Source organism: Lampris incognitus, chromosome 2 (genome assembly GCF_029633865.1).
Source record: "Lampris incognitus isolate fLamInc1 chromosome 2, fLamInc1.hap2, whole genome shotgun sequence".
Taxonomy (NCBI): domain Eukaryota; kingdom Metazoa; phylum Chordata; class Actinopteri; order Lampriformes; family Lampridae; genus Lampris; species Lampris incognitus.
This window is the reverse complement of record NC_079212.1, coordinates 9329916-9350565: the sequence shown is the minus strand read 5'-3', so window position 1 is coordinate 9350565 and position 20650 is coordinate 9329916. Positions and strand designations below refer to the sequence as shown.

The 20650-nt window shown below is 44.2% G+C and overlaps 1 protein-coding gene across 1 annotated transcript in view; it reads right to left on the bottom strand.

The window, feature by feature from the left end:
• The window catches only part of mybpha (myosin binding protein Ha), a 48101-nt gene that overhangs the window by 10596 nt on the left and 16855 nt on the right, over nt 1–20650 (bottom strand). Inside the window, exons 6-10 of the mRNA XM_056275161.1 lie at nt 15556–15644; nt 15216–15411; nt 13195–13334; nt 8178–8337; nt 7583–7719 (exon numbers count right to left, since the gene is read on the bottom strand). Of these exons, the coding sequence (XP_056131136.1) occupies nt 7583–7719; nt 8178–8337; nt 13195–13334; nt 15216–15411; nt 15556–15644 (722 nt within the window). The remainder of the gene's footprint in view (nt 1–7582; nt 7720–8177; nt 8338–13194; nt 13335–15215; nt 15412–15555; nt 15645–20650) is intronic.

The following is a 20650-nucleotide window of genomic DNA, read 5'->3' as shown; positions in this document are numbered from 1 at the left end:
ATTCCATTATCCGAACCGCATATCCTGCTCTCAGGGTCACGGGGATGCTGGAGCCTATCTCAGCAGTCACTGGGCGGCAGGCGGGGAGACGCCCTGGACAGGCTGCCAGGCCATCACAGGGCAATACTGTATTAAAGTAAGAAACTCCCTAAGATATTTCAGCTGGGTAAGATTCATTTCAGTTTATTCGGATCCGTCACCGTTGGAGCAGCGCCTCCTCCAGCGGTCCACACAAGTAGTGTTTCCACCCCATTTGTTCCAAGAGTAAATTAGAAAAACTTGTTGACCTACGAGACTAGAAATCTGAAACCAAATTAAACTGAATTGGTTTTAGGATATTCGATGCAGTCTGAAACTTGATGAATTGAATCCTTGAATTTAAAAACAAAAATACCTACAACAGTTCTCCACAACAAAAACCCTGCCTATTTTACTTCTAAAAGTGTTCTTTTTAAGATGAGATAACTCAAAAAGATCTTTTATCATGATGACTTAAATCAGACTTGTTCAGATAGACCATTTTTGTTTGCAGTAAACACACCTACAGAAAGACAAACACACACAGACGCACAAACTGATTTTCAGCACTTGCTCAGGTGTCTCTGAAACCTGATTCTACGCCAGGCTTCCCCTTTTCACTCCCACCTGCCCCAGTACTTGTTCATTACACCTCTATCGATGTTTCTTTCCTTCTATCGTCTCTATAGCCTCTTTAGTAATGTTGTATGGTTCGGCCCCGGGGCCCCACGGGATCCCATCAGGCGTATTCCGGGCAGTCCCAGCCTCCATTAGCACTCGTCTGAAATGTGACGACTAACACCAGCATGCAGGGATCCATTCCCTTCTCCCTCATTGGCAGAGCAGCCAAGGGCAGTGAGGACACATAATCAAGCCTGTCACCCAGCCACCCGCTAAGTAAGACAACTGTAAAGATATGTTTAACCAGAGCTGCAGATGCCAAGAACAGAGACAGACACACTGAGAGCCCACATAGACATACCAAAGCTCCCGCCTGACCCAATGCAACACCACATCTTAATAGCAATGACATATGTATATATCGTATAGCTTGCGTGCTATACGATGTACTCAAATGGTTTAAAGGTATAATGAGTAGGACTTCCCTAAAAATCAATGTGTAGACTTACACAAAAATAATCCCTCTCAATCATCACTTATGACCCACTAGACGTGTGTGGCGGTGTCTGTAGTGTCTGTATCTGCAGAGACCCTGTCCTCTACCTGTATTTTCTTATTTTGCTGTGTACAGGACGTTTCTGGGCATCAACCTTTGGGCAGCGGGACTCTATAAAAACGTAACGACCAGGTGCCAGATCGAGATCGTAACCACGCATCCAACAGGACGCTACGACGATGGCAGAAACAGCGGAAAAAAGACACAAATATAGCGAGGCGAAACGCCAAGAGGACAAAGCTCGTCCCAAACCGAGAGTGAATCTGGGGTTGGCTTTCACCTGCTGGCGAGCACTGAAGGAGAGGATGGAAACAAAGAGCGACGCGGACTTGGCCTGTACATTGGGATGTGTTCTGGCAACTGTGGTCAGGGGGCGTGTCCTTCTGGTGACGTTGAACCGGGGGGAGGGGCCAACTTTAAACGTTATGTTTACAAACTGCAACTGAAAAATCCTACCCGTTCTACCTTTAAAGACAGGGTAGAATCATGAAAAACCTGGAAAAGTCAGTAAATTCGAAACTCCAATTTTCGGGCCCTGGAAAACTTGTGGAATTTTTGGAAAAGTTTTGGAAAAGCTATGGAAAGCTTACTAAAGCAGCATTAACTCTATTAAAGATTGACTGACCAATTTAAAAAGAAAAAGTAATATCATTTGGAATAATTGTGGTTGGGCTTTAAAATTTCTGTTGTCTTTTTACATGCAACAGTTTGTCTCAGTATGCTAGCATGTTTCTCCGCTGGCTAGCTTTCATGTCAGCTAGCTAGTTAGCTTGAGACAGTACGCCAGACAAGTGCAGTTTCAACAATCAGTGTCTTCAAATGGACAAAGTGACTGAAAATATGAAAAGTGAAAAGTTGAGTAGAGTGGCTCATGTAAAATAATTGAAATATAGATTGACTTTAAGATTATCTTAAATGTAAAAACATGCCTTTTCAGTGACACATAAAGACGTTTCTTTTGGTGATGGAAATCAACCTCAAAGTTACGGGAAAGTCATTGATAACTTTTGGCGAAGAAGCGTGTGAACTCTGTACTGACAGTCTGGGAAGAACAAAAAACAGAAACAGACTTGTTTTATTCTTCATAGCTTTCAATCAGTTTGAGTCCTGAAAATTTGTGCTCCAGAAATGGCGAACCTTGTAAAAATGTTATGTTGATAAATTGCCAGAAAAATGCCAGAAACTAGAAATACCGCCTCGCAGTTGTATGCCTCCACCAACTAGTCAAGTTGCAGATTACATCCATGTTTGTCCAGACTCATATGACATTTGTAGTGAAGACTTTGAAGGAATTTAATCAAAGGTATTAAGTGTATTTTTTGGTGAAATGGAAGTTATCACTATATTGACATGTATGACTCCAGTGAAAAAAATGCTGTCTTCACTTAGACTTAGGGACTCATATTGTAACTGTGTAAAGAACATGCAGCTCCTAAATGACTCTGTTCCACAACACATTTAATAATTTGGTACAGTTCATCAGTGCAACTGGCAAGCCATCAATAATTGTTGGGGACATTAACCTTGACCTCCTCACTGAGCTCAACCAGGAACGAATGGAAAGACATGGCTTTCAACAGCATGTGAAATTCCCAACTCATAACAGTGGTTCCTTACTAGACAATGTGTATAACTGTCCAACTTAAAAATTTGAGATCACAGTCCTTTCCTGTTAATACTGGTGTTCCCCAGGGCTCTCTGTATTGAGACCCCTCATATTTATTATTTACTCATTACCTCTTGGCCACATTTTCAGGAAATGTGACATTCAATTTCACTGCTATGCAGATGACACCCAGCTTTATCTATCCACCAAGCCTACCTCCACTCTTCCACCCACTTCCTTTTTGGACTACTTACTAGAAATTAAATCCTGGTTTTCATACCACTTCCTCAAACTTAATAGATAAAACCGAGGTCCTCCTAGTAGGTACTGAATCTACTTTGGCTAAACCTGATAGTTTTTCTCTAACTACTGACAATTCTATAGCTCCTCCATCACCTCAGGTTAAGAGTCTGGGTGTCATCTTGGACAACACATTATCTTTTGAAGCTCACAACAACAATGTCACTCTGTCTGTATGCTTCCACCTACGCAATATTAATTGCCTTCGCCCATCACTTACACCTAACAGCACAGCCATACTCGTTCACATGCTGGTTACATCCCATATTGACTACTGCAATTCTATCCTCTTTGGTCTTCCCCTCAAGTGTCTTCATAAACTTCAATTGGTCCAGAATTCAGCTGCCCGTATCAATACCAGAACTCCTTCCACAAATCATATCACTGCCGTTCTTCAGTAACTCCGTTGGTTCTCTGTTAAATATCATATTGACTTCAAGATCCTGCTTCTCACCTTTAAGGCCCTTAATAACCTTGCTCCTTCATATGTACATACCCTCCCCCACTCTCAGATCCTCTTCTGCTCTCCAACTCACTACAGCTTTGGCCCGCTTGACTACAATGGGGTCTAGAGCCTTCAGTCATTCTGCCCCCCGCCTATGGAACTCTCTCCCACAAGTCATTCGCAACATTGACTCTCTTTCAACCTTCAAATCCCATCTCAAAATGTACCTTTTCAAACTGGCATATTCAGTCTGATCCACGCTTCATTGAGTTTTGTGCTGATGATGATTTTATACTAATCTGTTGTATTAACTTATTGTTGTCTACTCTGCTTTATTTTGATTTTATGCTGTCTGATACAATGCTGTTTGGGTTTGTTTTTTTTAACTGTGTTCTGTAAGGTGTCCTTGAGTGTTCTAAAAGGCGCCCACAAATAAAATGCATTATTATTATTATTATTATTATGGCAAACCGCTTCCTATTACAGTGACCATGATGTGATTTGGTTTGCTGTTCTATGAACAAATTGATTTAGCTCATCCAACATCTGCTTTCAATCAGCTCATCAACTCTTCAGTATTTCAGCCCTGGCTTTGCACCCATTCATTGGAAGATCCATTTTCTCAGCTACCTCCCTAGTCAAGTGTGTTATGAAAACTATTTCCTTTGTTGTTGTCTAGCTTGTTATTCGTTATCTTTCCTCTTGCCTCGGTTTTGTTGTTCTTGTTCTGCTGTATGTCAATTAGTGGGTAAGTTTATTGAGAGAAACAAAAAACGGAGTAAAATTCCTTGTATGTGTTCACACTTGGTTAATAAAGCTTGTTCTGATAGAACACAAAAGTTGTCTTCATGACAGTAGACAATGCTTCAGATATGGATATTGTTGCAAAGAAGCTACAAATTCTAAAACTTGGATGCTTCACAGACATCTTCAACCTGGCAGCGCAGAAGATCTATACAATCAGCACAGTTTCAAGGTGGGTACCCAAGATTAGTGTCACCAATTCAGTATCTGACCAAATGTGAACTATGGTCACAATCCCCCCTTCTGTTCCTGAGTTATCTTCTTCTTCTCTTGGCTGCTCCCGTTAGGGGTCACCACAGCGGATCATCCGTTTCTGTCTCTTCCTGTCCCTTGTGTCTTCCTCTGTCATGCCAACCACCCGCATGTCCTCCCTCACCACTTCCATAAACCTCCTCTTTTCCTTTTGCCTCACAGCTCCATCTTCAGCATCCTTCTCTCAATATACCCAGCATCTCTCCTCCACAATGCCCAAACATCTCAATCTCGCCTCTCTTGCTTTGTCTCCAAACCATCCAACCTGAGCTGTCCCTCTAATATACTCGTTCCTAATCCTGTTCGTCTTTGTCACTCCCAATGAAAATCTTAGCATCTTCAACTCTGCTACCTCCAGCTCCACCTCCTGTCTTTTCGTCAGTGCCACTGTCTCCGAACCATATAACATAGCTGGTCTCACTACCATCTCGTAAGCCTTCCCTTTTAATCATGCTGGTACCCTTCTGTCAAATCACTCCTGACACTCTACTTTGAACAGTTGACCCCAAGTACTTAACGTCATCCACCTTCGCCACCTCTACTACTCCTTGCATCTTCACCATTCTGCTGTCCTCCCTCTCGTTCACACATATGTATTTTGTCTTGGTCCTACTGGCTTTCATTCTTCTTCTCTCCAGTACATAGCTCCACCTCTCCAGGTTCTCCTCAACCTGCTCCCTACTCTAACTACAGATCACAATGTCATCCGTGAACATCATAGTCCACGGAGACTCCTGCCTGATCTTGTCCGTCAACCTGTCCATCACCACTGCAAACAAGAAAGGGCTCAGACCCAATCCTTGATGTAATCCCACCTCCACCTTGAACCCATCCTTCACTCCTACCAGACACTGCACCACTGTCACACTGCCCTCACACATATCCTGCACCACTCTGACATACTTCCCTCCCACTCCCAACTTCCTCATACAATACCAAACCTCCTCTCTCGGCACCCTGTCATATGCTTTCTCTAAATCCACAAAGACACAAAGTAGCTCCTTCTGGCCTTCTCCATACTTCTCCATCAACACTTTCAAAGCAAACATCGCATCTGTAGTGCTCTATTGGGGCATGACACCATACTGCTGCTCGCTGATCATTACCTCTCCTCTTAACCTAGCTTCCTCTTTCCCATATCTTCATGCTGTGGTTGATCAACTTTATACTTTGGTAGTTGCTACAGCTCTGCACATCATCACCTTTATTCTGAAAAACCGAGTTATGCCGTTGAATAATGGCCAGAAAAGTGTTTTTGCAGAACATTATGGTGTCGCAGTGAAGTTGACCTTTGACCTTTTGAATATAAAATGACATCACTTCATCATCAAGTTCAGAATCAGAACACATTTTACCCTATTAGACATTTGTGTGAAACTTTGTCATAATTAGCATATGAATTCTTGAGTTATGGTCAAAAACGTTTTTTTCTGTGGTCACAGTGACCTTGACCTTTGACCACCAATCAGTTCATCCTTGAGTCCAGGTGGACTTTTGTGCCAGATGCAATGAAATTCCCTCCAGGCATTCCTGAGATATCGCATTCATGGAAATGGGATGGACGTGAGGTCACAGTGACCTTGATCTTTAACCACCCAAATCTAGTCAGTCCTCCTTGACTCCAAGTAAGACAAGATAAAGTATACTCTATTAATCCCCATGGGGAAATTCATCTTCTGCATTTAATGCATCCCAACGCGCCACCGGAAGCAGTGGGCAGCCGCCGCGCAGCGCCCGGGGACCAACTCCAGTTCTTCTTGCCATTCCTCTGTCAGGGGCACCGACAGGAGTATTAACCCTAACATGCATGTCTTTTGATGGTGGGAAGACACTGGAGCACCCGGAGGAAACCCATGCAGACACAGAGAGAACATGCAAACTCCACACAGAAAGGACCTGCGATGGCCTGGGGTTTGAACCCCAGGCCTTCTTACTGTGAGGAAACAGTGCTAACCACTGGGCCACCATGCTGCCCAAGTGGACATTTGTGGCAAATTTGAAGAAATTTCCTCAAGCCGTTCCTGAGATATTGCATTCACGAGAATGGGATGGACGGATGGACGGACGGACGGACAACCCGAAAATATAATGCCTCCGGCCATGGCTGTCACTGGCAGAGTGACAGCCATACCTTTTGTTTTCCTCATATTATCACCTGAGTCACGCCGCGGTTTTCCAAGTTAGGCCTCCATTTAAATACCATGGTCAGAACATCAACCAAACAGAAACTGTCAGCAGCTATCAGCGAGGCATGCTAGGAAGGCTGTTGTGAGGGTGGACAGTAAAGACTGGAGCGGAGATATAGCTGACACAGTGCAAAACGGAATGTCTACATGTTAACCTAAGGGGTTGGTGTCGGTGGGTGTTAATATGACGTGTGCTTGTCTGTGTGGAAAGTTATGGCCATGTCACAATGTACATTTGTTTCCTTCGGTCTTTGTGGTATGATGAACTTACTTCAACCAGGGATGTCTATACATAGAGTAATGTGTCAGGGTTTCCACGTGTCCTGGAAAACCAGGAAAACCTGGAAAGTTATAGACTAGTTTTCCAGTCATGGAAAACACATGGAAAATTATCAAATTGATCAAATGTCCTGCAAAGATTATTGTCATGGAAAGTCATGAAAAACTGTCAAGTTAGGTTATAGAACTGTATTTTTTACTCTCTGAGATGTCATATTTTTCTCCAGATATTTATGTGTTGAGATGTGACATCCGTGAGTCAAGTCTGGCCAGTATGTTCAGTCACACTCTCTAAGCATTTAGAGACGGTTAAAGACTTCCACTGATGGAATCTCTTGAAAAATAGTATGTGCATGTGTGTATGTATGCGAGTTTTGGTGTCTGCATGCTTGCATGTGCGTGTATATTAGTGGTATATGTGTGCTATCTATGTTTCTCAGCCTCTCCCCATCTTCCTTAGTCTCATTTTGTGCATGCGTATGTGATGGCGGGCAGGTTTAGCATGAAGATGGTACCTTGGGGCATCCCCGTACGGAGCACAGCAGCCTGGTGGTGTAGCCCACGGTGGTGGCGCGGTCGTTGAGGCTGGTGGTGAACTTGGGGGCCTCGCTGAAGTCATGCTCCTTGTACTCGGGTGGCTTGTAAACGATACCTGCAACATATGGGGACAAGGTCTTAACTCACCAGAGAAATAACTCCGCATCACGCAGCTTTTAGTCCGTGCCAGGAAATATCAACGTGAGGTGAAAAATACACTGAACAGTGTTAAAGGAGACACACACACATACACACATACACCCATACACATGGATCTACTCAAACACGACACTTGTACACCAACAGGGAGAGTGAAAATTGCTCTGCTAGCTGTCTTAATGTTGTCTGAGCCTCTTAAATTTACTTCACCAACAGTAGAACTCCAGCCAAGTTGGTTGCTAATGTTTAAAGCAGTGCCAAGGACATCTCTAATCCTCCTGCACACGCGCACGCACGCACACACACACACACACACACACACACACACACACACACACACGAGGCTCACACACGTTCTAGTTTTCTTTTGGATGAAACGACGGTCGGTCTGAGGGACTTGGTCCTGGGCGTTACCTGTCTTCTGGATGGTGGCCACCTCCTTGGTGACGGCACACTGCTGACTCAGACCCACTTTGTTCTCAGCAAACACCCTGAAGGAGTACGAGTTTCCCATGATGAGGTTGGAGATGGTGGCGTTCAGCCGGTGGTAGTGCTCCAACACGATGAACCAGTCCTACACACACACAAAATTCAGATGCCTGTTAATTGTGTTGGAGGACGATAACCACTGCCACCTTGGCAACCGAACACCACGTCTATATGATGTATGCTTGAAAAATGTGCTTTTTCCACATCTTCTGTTATGTAAGAATGTAAAGTACTTGGAATGTACTTATCAGATCAGTGCTTATAATGAAATAATTTGGCCTTTTCCTGTTCGCTTGACGATCACAAGGCCATGACTGATTGATGGAAAATGAGAACGAGTAACAGTAGATGAAACATCCATCCATCCATCCAATATCCAAACTGCTTATCCTGCTCTCAGGGTCGCGGGGATGCTGGAGCCTATCCCAGCAGTCTTTGGGTAGCAGGTGGGGAGACACCCTGGACAGACCGCCAGGCCATCACAGGACCCAATAATAAGAATACAATTGGGGTTTTTTTTTTGCATGGAAAGATTTTAATTTGTGTGTTTTAAATTCCACTAAAGATCTATAATCAGAATCAGGAACAATTTATTCTCATTTTTTTCATGTACTTGTGTACACAGGAGAAACGAAACTCAGTTCCCCCAAACCCACAGCAGTGCGACACAAACTACAAAATCACACGTCCCAAATTTCCCAAAAGCGACACCACCAAAAACATTCAAAAACAGAGAGAACAAAGCAGAAAAAAAAAAACACACACACACACAGTTAACAACACAGTCCAAAAATTCCACTGTACAGAGAACAAACGCCAGCCAGGATGACTGTGGGAACCGCCGGTCTGCATGGGCTAGCACTTAGCTTAGCCTGCCCTGTCAGACCGCCCTTGGGGTTTCCTCTTCGGTCGCAGTCCTGGCAGGCCCGTGGTCTTGTATATTATACTATTATCTGACCAATCATAAGTCAATAAATGGACTCATATTAATTAATTAACTTATGTTAATTATCTGTCTGATATTAATTGATCACCTCACTGAATAAATTCAGCAAAGTACAGCTAGCTTTGGTTTTCTTTTTTCTTTTTACAAAGGTGACTTCTCATGAACATAAATAGTATAAGTATATTTAAAGTATGTTTGAGTATAAAATGCATAAGGACTTTGATGATCTGAAAATGTATAAAAGTATACCACTACAGATGAGACTGACCTGACTATGTTACTGAGGCGGTCTCACTCTGCGGGGGTGTGCCTGTAAGGTAAATAAAGGTAATACTTGTATATTGCCGGGACTGAAATATAAAGGTTGAGCTGGCTTACGCAAATACTACAAGTGCATTCCAAAGAAGTACTCAGTAAGAGTACAAGAGTAAAATTAAGAGTAAAGGTACAAGTTGAGTTTATACACAGTATGGTTTTCTCAGGTTTACTTCTTGCAAGTACAATAAAAGTCAAACGTAAGCTGGTTTAGTTTTTGTTTAAAAGGAAAATATTAAACGCTCACTGAGGCAAAGTTTCTTCCTCCAACACTTCTCTCACTTCCCTTCTTTAATGACCTGGATATCTGTGATGTTTCTTTTGACTCTATTCATTACTTCCCCTCCATTCTCAGCCATCCTGTCGTCTCTCTATTTTTCCACGTCTCCTCCTCTCTCTGGTTCATTTCTTCTTTCACTCTTTCTCACACCACCTGACAAGCTCACAGCCCTGATGACCACTTTTCCCAGAGAGCAACACTAGTCCTCACACCACCACACTGCCAGAGAGAGGAGTGTGTGTGTGTGTGTGTGTATGTGTGTGTGTGTGTGTATGCCGGTCGGTATCTTGTTTTCTTGGCTCTGGGACCGTTGGTTAAATACCCCCGGTGCTCGCTGGCTGTAGTTTTTCCCTCTCCCTTCCCTGCCAGACTCCCGTCACAGCTATGAAGGAGACCATCCATCATGGTGTCAAAAAGCCGCAGTTCCCATCGCAGTAAGCTGAAAACGATTCCCCAGATAAAACAGCAAAATAATGTAATGACCTGAGGTAGATCGACAATATGATTGAACGCATGACAACAGACACAAACGTGGGGTTTCTCTGGGATTGAGTCTGCAGCACAGCCAGATGCAAGTAAGACATATCATCTTAAAGGTCTGCAGGATGCTGTTACAGGTGAGGACTTATTAATAAGATCATCTGTGTGTGACTCCTCACAGCGCCGATGGACTTCCAAAGCACTGTCCTCGGCTGTCAACTTCAACATTCATTTTACGTTACACATCTCTAACTAGTCATACACAATTTCCCTGCACCAGTGTGTGTGTGTGAGGATCTAATGTCCTCATAAGGATAGTACAAGTTCACACCACCTTGCTTGGGGGGACACCTTTTAGACCCCATGCACAAGGAGGAGGGCTCTATTGCAGCTAGATGGGGGTAGCTGCAGCCAGTCGAGGCTGAAGGGGTCACTTAGATGAGTGATGGAACATTTCTCTCAGTAAACATGGTGTCCATATGAACTCATTCAACTTCCTTTGAGTTTCTTATCTGGATTATTGAGCATGCATCAAGACACTGCAGCTAGCGGTTAGCTTTAGGACTAGGCTAACTATTGGGGTTATGGTTATGCCTAGGTTTACTATTGAAATTAAGCATTAGAATTAGGCTCAGGTTAGGGTTGATTTTAGGGTTTCTGTTTAAGGAAATTACATTTTGAAAACTCTTGTCCCCACATGGATATATAAAAAAGTTAGCAGGCTAAGTTAACTTCTAGCCCATGCAGACCGGCAGCTCCGATAACATTGAGGGCGGTCTGGCGGCGGCCTCGCCTAGCCTTGACTGTGGTGTTTTTGGTGTCGTCATGTGGAGTTCGAGGAGGTGTGTCGAGGGTGTCTGGCTGGGAGAGCTTGGGTTGGGGGGTTGGCTGGGGGAGCCCGGTCTGCTGCATCCGTTGGGCCCAAGGACCACAGCCCCTGCCTGGGGCTGCGCCTGAGGAAGAAGCACCGAGGGTGGTCTGACAGGACGCGGAAGCGGAGCAGGCTAAGCTAACTGCTAGCCCATGCAGACCGGCAGTTCCGACAAGTCATCCTGGCTGGTGTTTGTTCCCCTGGACAGTGATTTTATTTATTTTTAATTTTTTTTGTTTAGTTTGGATATACAGTGCATCCGGAAAGTATTCACACCCCTTCACTTTCCCCACATTTTGTTATGTTACAGCCTTATTCCAAAATGGATTAAATTCCTTTTTTTCCCTCATCAATCTACATACAATACCCCATAATGACAAAGCAAAAAAGGTTTTGTAGAAATTTTTGCAAATATATTAAAAATAAAAAACTGAAATATTGCATGTACATAAGTATTCACACCCTTTACTCAGTACTTGGTTGAGGCACCCTTGGCAGCGATTACAGCCTCAAGTCTTCTTGGGTATGAAGCTACAAGCTTGGCATACCTATATTTGGGGTATTTCTCCCATTCTTCTCTGCAGATCCTCTCGAGCTCTGTAAGGTTAGATGGGGAGCGTCGCTGCACAGCTATTTTCAGGTCTTTCCTGAGATGTTCAATGGGGTTCAAGTCTGGGCTCTGGCTGGGCCACTCAAGGACCTTCACAGAATCGTCCCGAAGCCACTCCTTCGTTGTCTTGGCTGTGTGCTTAGGGTCGTTGTTGTGTTGAAAGGTAAACCTTCGCCCCAGTCTCAGGTTCTGAGCACTCTGGAGCAGGTTTTCATCAAGGATCTCTCTGTACTTTGCTCCATTCATCTTTCCCTCGATCCTGACTAGTCTCCCAGTTCCTGCCGCTGAAAAACATCCCCACAGCATGATGCTGCCACCACCATGCTTCACTGTACGGATGGTATTAGCAAGGTGAGGAGAGGTGCCTGGTTTCCTCCAGACGTGACGTTTGGCATTCAGGACAAAGAGTTCAGTCTTGGTTTCATCAGACCAGAGATCTTGTTTCTCATGGTCTGAGAGTCCTTTAGGTGCTTTCTGGCAAACTTCAAGCGGGCTGTCATGTGCCTTTTACTGAGCAGAGGGTTCCGTCTGGCCACTCTACCACAAAGGCCTTATTGGTGGAGTGCTGCAGAGATGATTGTCCTTCTGGAAGGTTCTCCCATCTTCACGGAGGAACGCTGGAGCTCTGTCAGTGACCATCGGGTTCTTGGTCACCTCCCTGACCAAGGCCCTTCTGCCGCGATTGCTCAGTTTGGCTGGGCGGCCAGCTCTAGGAAGAGTCCTGGTGGATCCAAACGTCTTCCATTTAGGAATGATGGAGACCACTGTGCTCTTCGGGACCTTCAAAGCTGTAGAAATTTTTTTGTACCCTTCCCCAGATCTGTGCCTCGATACAATCCTGTCTCGGAGGTCCACAGACAATTCCTTTGACTTCATGACTTGGTTTCTGCTCTGACATGCACTGTCAACAGTGGGACCTTATATAGACAGGTGTGTGCCTTTCCAAATCATGTCCGATCAATTGAATTTACTACAGGTGGACTCCAATCAAGATGTAGAAACATCTCAAGGATGATCAGTGGGAACAGGATGAACCTAAGCTCAATTTTGAGTGTCATAGCAAAGGGTGTGAATACTTACTATGTACATGCAATATTTCAGTTTTTTATTTTTAATAAATTTGCAAACATTTCTACAAAACCTTTTTCACTTTGTCATTATGGGGTATTGTGTGTAGATTGATGAGGAAAAAAAGGAATTTAGTCCATTTTGGAATAAGGCTGTAACATAACAAAATGTGGGGAAAGTGAAGGGGTGTGAATACTTTCCGGATGCACTGTATGTGTTAATTAGTATGTGTGTTCTTGTAGTTTTCGGAGAGGTGTTTTTGTTTTTGTGTTGCACTGCTGTGGGCTGGGGGAAATGAAATGATAAAATGTGTGTGTGTGTGCGTGCGCATGTCTATATGTGTGTGTGTGTGTGCATACATGTGTATCTCACCCCAGTCTTCCTGTCAGCCTTCTGGACAGTGTACCCAGTGATCTCCGTGTTGCCGTTGTCTTTGGGGGGGTTCCACTCCAGGGCGGTGTTAAAGCCCCAGGTGTCCACCAGTTTCATGCCTGCAGGTGGACCGGGCAGGTCTGTGTTGACGAAAAACAAAACAACCTTCACGTGAAAATCCACCACTTGACATAATTATGTTGTTTGTATGGACATGGGTGTGTCCACATATGCTGGGTGGTCCATGTCTGAGGATTCCTTGTGGTATCAGTTTACTTCATTGCAAAAAAAGACGATCTTGTCAAAGTATTTTATCTTGTTTTAAGTCTCTTAATGCTTATTTCAAGACACTGTTGTTAAACTGAGACCAGTGGTGGTCCCGTGTCCAAAATCTACAAAATTAAGCCAGTGAGTAACTGATATGTGCAATGTCAAAAACTATGAAACGAAATGTAACATGCATGGATAAGTAGACACGGTAGCCTTTGGCTAACGGGTCGGACCCTTTAGTCGACCGGTTAACGTTGTCACCCACGGTGCGGGAGATATGGGTTCGCGTCCCGGCTGTGGCGACGGTTTCTGGACTGCCCCCCTAAATTCGCTGCATTGGTGTCAGAAGTGGGATGCGCGCAGACGTGCTTCCCGAAGGAGGGGGGTAGTGTAACGTGCATGGATAAGTAGACACGGTAGCCTTTAGCTAACGAGTCGGACCCTTTAGTCGAGCGGTTAGCGATGTCTCCCGCTGATGCGGGAGATACGGGTTTGCGTCCCGGCTGCGGCAGTTCCTGTGGTTGCTCCCCAAAGTCACTACACAAGTTTTCATATATGATAAGACACCGCTTCTGGTGTGGGACGATAGCGGCATGAATTTACGTTTGCAGCGGCCTTACCCAGTACCGTCCATGCAGTGTCTTTGTCCACATCTAAGTTTTGTCTTTGATTGATGGCTGGGAGAGTTTGGTCTGCTGCGTCCTGTGGGCCCAGGGACCATAGCCTTGCCTGGAGCTGCGCCTGAAGAGGTAACACCAAGGGCGGTCCGACAGGACACGGAAGCAGGGCAGGAAAAGCTAACTGCTAGCCCATGCAGACCGGCAGTTCTGATAAGACCGAGGGCAGTCTGGTGGCGGCCTTACCTGGCATTGAATGTGGTGTTTTTGGTGTCATCGTGTGGTGTGGGGAGGTGTGTCGAGGTTGTCTGGCTGGGAGAGCTGGCATTGGTTCGGCTGGGGGGAGCCTGATCTGCTCGTCCTGTGGGCCCAGGGACCATACCCTTGCCCGGAGCTGCCCCCGAAGAGGTAACATCAAGGGCGATCTGACAGGTCACGGAAGCGGGGCAGGCTAAGCTAACTGCTAGCCCATGCAGACTGGTAGTTCCAATAACACCGATTGTGGTCTAGCGGCGGCCTCACCTGGCGTTGACTGTGGTGTTTTGATGTCGTCGTGCGGAGTGCGGGGAGTTGTGTCGAGAGTGTCTGGCTGGGAGAGCTGGCGTTGGTTCGGCTCGGGGAGCCCGGTCTGCTGCATCCTGTAGGCCCAAGGACCACGGCCCCTGCTTGGAGCTGTACCCGAAGAGGAAACACCGAGCGTGGTCTGACAGGACGCGGAAGCGGGGCAGGCTAAGCTAACTGCTAGCCCATGTCGACCAGCAGTTCTGACAGTCATCCTGGCTGGTGTTTGTTCCCTTAGAGAATGATTTTTTTTGTTTAGTTTGGATATATGTGTTAGTTTGGCTATGTGTGTTCTTGTAGCTTTTGGAAATGTGTTTTTGTCTTTGTGCTGCACTGCTGTGGGCTGGGGGAAATGGCATTTCGTTTCATTTCATCTAAGCAAGTACACGAAATGAAATGACAAATAAAGTGTTTCTGATTCTATAGACCCACGTTTTAAAAAACAGAAAATAAGGCTTGTGTTCTTGATATATGTGTACAACACACACACTTACAGCTGAATAAAATTTTGTATTTAATTTTGAATGTGTGTGTGTGTTTGTATGTGTGTACCAATGTGCAGCAGTGACTTACCCACCACCTGTAAGGTGATGGTGGCCTTGTCCTCAAAGCTGTCAACCTTAACGGCCATTTCATAGACACCGGAGTCTTCCCTGTCGGTGGCGCGGATGAAGAGGATGCTGTCGCTGTTGCTGTTTCTAATGTTCACCTTTTTCATATCCAGAGGCTGGCCATCCTTAAGCCAGGACACCACGGGCTTGGGTTTACCCTGATGGGTGAAAAAGCATAAAAGAGGTCTATATGTTTGACCCTGACATAAAAATGGAAGGTGATTTGTGATTGCTAAGAAATATTTGGTAATAAAATGAAAACAGTTTTGCTTGTTTGACCATGTTTGTGCGGGACGACTTACATTGAAGGGGATGACCAGGTTGACCTGCTCTCCAACTTTCCTGATGCAGGGAACTCTGAGGTCGCGAGGTACGCGGATCCTGGGACGATCTGGGAGAAAGACAAGACAAAAAACACTTCATAATGTGTATAATGTAATAACTTGGGAGGCTGGAAAGGCTGGTTTCCAAAACTGGTTGATTTTAGTGCAGAGCAAGACAAAATATCATAGATAACACAGACCGTAAATTCTCAAATAGTGGCCAGGGCTTTTATTTACCTCAGTTGAAGAGAGAACCAGGAGCTCATCTGAGAAAAGTGACTATTAGGAACAACACATTATTTCAAATTGTTACTTTTTTAAGTCATAAAAATGAATTATTGGTATTATTTTTGCCTGACCTTTATTTGGAATCGGCCTTCATTTGCCCAAACAGACCACATCCCTGTATATTATTTCAGACTTTATGGTAGTCACATATACATTCAGATATTTACAGAGAAAAGAAGGCTTCTGCTCTATAACATGTGTTATTAACGTGTTATTCTGCTGCATCAGTGATTTGGTTTCTGTGTTGGCTTATGTTTTTTTCGCTGCTGCTCTGTGAAACAGATTCCGGATCGTCGTTTAACCTGAACTATGAAATCAAATCACATCTGACAGTATTACCTTCGGAGAGTATTAGCTGCAGAAGTATGTACGAGATGTGAAGTGGAGTCACGTATGCTGAGAATGACGGGTCAACGGGACCCTAAAAAAGACCATCCTCTCATGGGCAAGACTCATAAGAGAACGGGTCTGAAGACAAGGCTAAATTTAGCCACGCAGCGATCCTGAATGCTCCAACCAACCAAATTACAGATAAGGGTGCATTTCTTTCTCCTGGAGCTGAGATTTAATTTAGGTTTAGACAAATTTAGCTTCTGTAAAATTAGCCGGTATATAACTTCCTCCAACTAAAGTGTTGCTGAATTAGCTAAAACCAGTAGTATAAAGGTGTCTGAAAATCAATGATGATGTGGTTCTTGACTCTGAACTCCTGTTGATGTCTGTTGACGTTCCAACCTTGAAGACCCAGTCTAATGGTTTTAATTCAGTCAGACGAGTAATATTAATGCTGTACGTGTTGTTTTTTCAGCTTCAGATGTATCATTTGATTTGTTATAACAGTGTTAGCGCCCTCTCGCTGAAAACAGACAATTCTCAGCGGGTTAAGTTCTCAAGACTACTGATAGCTAGCTAGCTCGCTAATTAGTATGACGTTGCTAAGCAACTATTCAAAAACAGGCCAACTGACAGACTGATGATGAGAAGTCATTCATTGTCCAATCACAAGAGAGTAATAGATGATGTAATTTATCACCGGAAGCTGATTGGTTTTCTGAAAAAGTTTAATTATGTTGACAATGAGGAGAGTCTCTCAAGGGGCTTTAGTCAGATTTTCACTACAACGGCAGTTTTAATATTTTGGTTAACTTTACACTAACAAATTCTGTGTTATAAAAAAACATTGAGAGATTGGAAAACATGATTTTCGTTGGACTGGATCTTTAAATGGAAAGGGTTGAAGGAAAACTATTTGGAGAGTGTTGCTGGTTGGAGTAGCAAGAAGAGGGAGAGCCACAACATCCAAGGAACTCCTGAAATAACAGTGATGATGAGAAGGTATGGACACACTGCAACAAGTGTTATCCTTTCCCGAGAAAAAAAGCCTTAGGCCTTTGCAATTTAAGTCTGGGGATCAACAACCTTAAACTGACGAGCTTTTTTTTTTGTGGTGGCACCATGTGATTCCTATAAAAATGGTTTTGCATACATTATGAACTGAAAAGATGTGTTTTTTCATGGGTACAATGATCTTGGAAGTTGGACAGGTTGGTTTCCATTACTGGTTGATTTCACTGTTTAGTGAAGAGTAACAAGATGTTCAAGATAAGACGCATGCCTGATGAAGACCAATCGAGGTTGAGGTTTTTGCGCAAGTGAAGAAGATTGATATGCGTGGCTCTTTTGTGTTCCGATGTTAAGCCACGCCCATCGTTATCAGAGCTATTGATGTGCATGGCTCTTTGTGATCCGATGTTAAGCAGCGACGGACATCGGATCACATCGGATCACAAAGAGCCATGCACATCGATAGCTCTGATAACAAAGGGTGTGGCTTAACATCGGAACACAAAAGAGCCATGGACATCATTAGCTCTGATAACGACTCCAAAGAGGGTAAATATCTGAGTTTCATCAGCAGCCAGTCAGACTAGCTTGGTCTAGTCAGAAAGGCACGAACTGAGGAAGCCTCTTGGATGAGAGGCGAAACGTCTTCACGGATATATACCAAGTCCAGTTGCACTCGATTCAATTCCTTTGGATAACCATGACCTGGATGGATGAGAACATTCACAGACAAGTGAAGAAGACACTTTTATTGTGACTGATCCATGCTCTTCCTCTACACACCTGTCTGCCTAAAAAGCTCTCCTGTTTGGTGTTTAGTGTTTAGTAATAGAAAATGTCGTGGTTAAGTACAAAGCTACTGACGGTGTCAGCCGGCCTCCTCGGGGGAAAGTTTGGTAGCATTGGTGTGTTGAGTGTTGGTGACAGAATGTCTGGCGTGTTTCTACATAAACAGCAAATCTCTAAAAAGCTCTCCAGGCTTTAGAGGATTACAGGCCACACAAAGCCCCTTTTAAGTCCCATCACCTCTGTCACCCTAACACAAATTCTGTTTCTCCTCTTTCGCTCAAATTATTCAAACCTCCCATCCATCTTCATCCGATCTCCTTCTCTGTTGCTATCCAACTTTCTTGGTGTCTCTCTTTAACTGCTCTCTGATTGTACCCTATGTGTCCCCTCCTGCCATCAATACTTTATTTATACTTGTCACCATGGCTTGTCTGTGGTAGATAGCTGAGTGTGGATCAGGATCAGGCTCCTGGAAGCGTCATTCCAAATGAGGATCTGGTCTACCGCTGGCTTCCTGCTGCAAGCCGGAACTTTAATACCCGCTAATCGGCTCACTTTCCAACAATGTGCAGAACTGTTCCTGGCACCATAAGACTCATCAGCCAGCATGTCCCCCCACCAAATAATAGCAAGCTATAATAATCTGCCTTTGTCTATCAATAAAGGTGTCTTTGTGAGGGAAGGCATACTGTGTGTATGTCTTTATTGAATCTCTGTGCTAGAATGTCTGCAGGATGGTGTGTAACTGACACACAGCTGAATTTATCCCCCAGATGCCGCCCCGAATCCTTCAATTAGGGTCACGTTTCCCTGCCTTGAGCTGACCAGTGGTTCTGGTTGCATGACCGCATTTCTCGCCGTCAGGTTCCTGTTTGTGGTCTAATCCCCCCAACCACAGACCAATAGTCAGTAAGGTGTCCTTCTGAACAGAGCAGACAGGGACAGACCCGGTCAGCACCATGTCCTTCAGCTCATACACAGTTCTTATTGGAGGGGAATTTTACACTCAGTGATTCACAAGTAACTCATCCTGAACACACCAAACAGGCAAATGGAGATCAAAGCTCTGGTGACTGAACAAACTTCCTATAGAGTAAAACGTAGTTCCTCCTACAAACAAAGCAGCTGTACCCAGCTAATTTCATCAGCACGACAGTTGCATCGTTAGATCGCAAGAACATCGTGAGCATTTGATGATCTTAAGGGGATCATTGGTTTTCCAGGGTTTTTACAGAGTCTGGGATAGGCTCCAGCATCCCCGCGACCCTGAGAGCAGGATAAGCGGTTCGGATAATGGATGGATGGAAAATGAACTTGTGGATACATTTTTTTTTATGTCTGTGCTTGAAGGCATGTTGAATCAGCTCAGCTGTTAAATCTACAGGATCGTTCCTCATTCCTCCTCTCAACGAAGCTGATCGTTGATGCTTTTTACTTGTTTGCCTCGCAGTAACAAGGCAGATGTGCATCATATCATACATCATAGAAGAAGAGGTTATTACAGAAAAATAGTTCAAAATGATAATCTAATTTTTAGGATTTTGCATGTACTTGTGAATATGCTAATTTGGAAAAATTGTTAATGTTAGGCTAATGAGTAAAAGGTATTACTGATTAGATTCAGAGAAGAACCGCCAATGATCCCTGGTGACAGCCAGTACTTGATCAAAACTCGGCTAAACTCACTTTAAGATGTACCTTAAAAGTGGCATGCACAAACATGAAAAAGGTAACCACGAATTTGCCTTACTCTATGTAATTAGGGCACATGGTAAAAACCCCAGACACCAAACTACCCCTCCAAGCACCCTCTTTTTGTCAGTTTATCTCAATAAGACACCAGGATAATAAACAGAAGATGAAAGAATAACACTTTTCAAAAAACTGGATATGGCTGAATGTGGGCTAACAAACCTGGCAACCGTAAAAGTATTCTGATGACTGCCTTATGACATTTTATTTCAGATTTATAACACATTAATAAATGAGTTATTAATCATGAAGCAAGAAATTAGTAACTACATATCAGAATCAGAAACGTTTATTTAAACATGGTTTCCCCAGCACACAGCAGTGCAACACAAAGACAAAAACACATCCAAACGACAAGAGCATATATCTAAACTACAAAAAAAACTACAAAAACACATATATCCAACATATCCAAAAAAAAAAAGTTCACTGTCCAAGACAGCGAACGCCAGGATGAGTGTCGGAACTACCGGTCTGCATGGGCTAGCAGTTAGCTTAGCCTGCCCCACTTCTGCGTCCTGTCAGACCACCTGAGGGGTTACAGGCAGGGCCGTGGTCCCTGGGCCCACAGGTTGCAGCAGACCAGGCTGTGCAGTTTTGGCTGGCAGCAGCACACTATGAGAGCCACAGCCATTAATGAAACTGAGGTACTGACAGTGAGGTTGTACACACAGGGTTTATTTCAACAGAGCGTATAGCTGACACATGGCTCATTAGCCAAATGTTTTTCTTCACCTGACTGACACATGGCATTAAATCTCACCGCAGCCTGACCGATGCAGCAGAAGCCATTTTAGAGCCAGTCAAATGTGCTTTGCACCACCCATGAGGGAGCATATACCAGATACTACACAACATGAGAAGGGAGACAGAAGGTTTGCTTTGAAACTCACGCCATGTT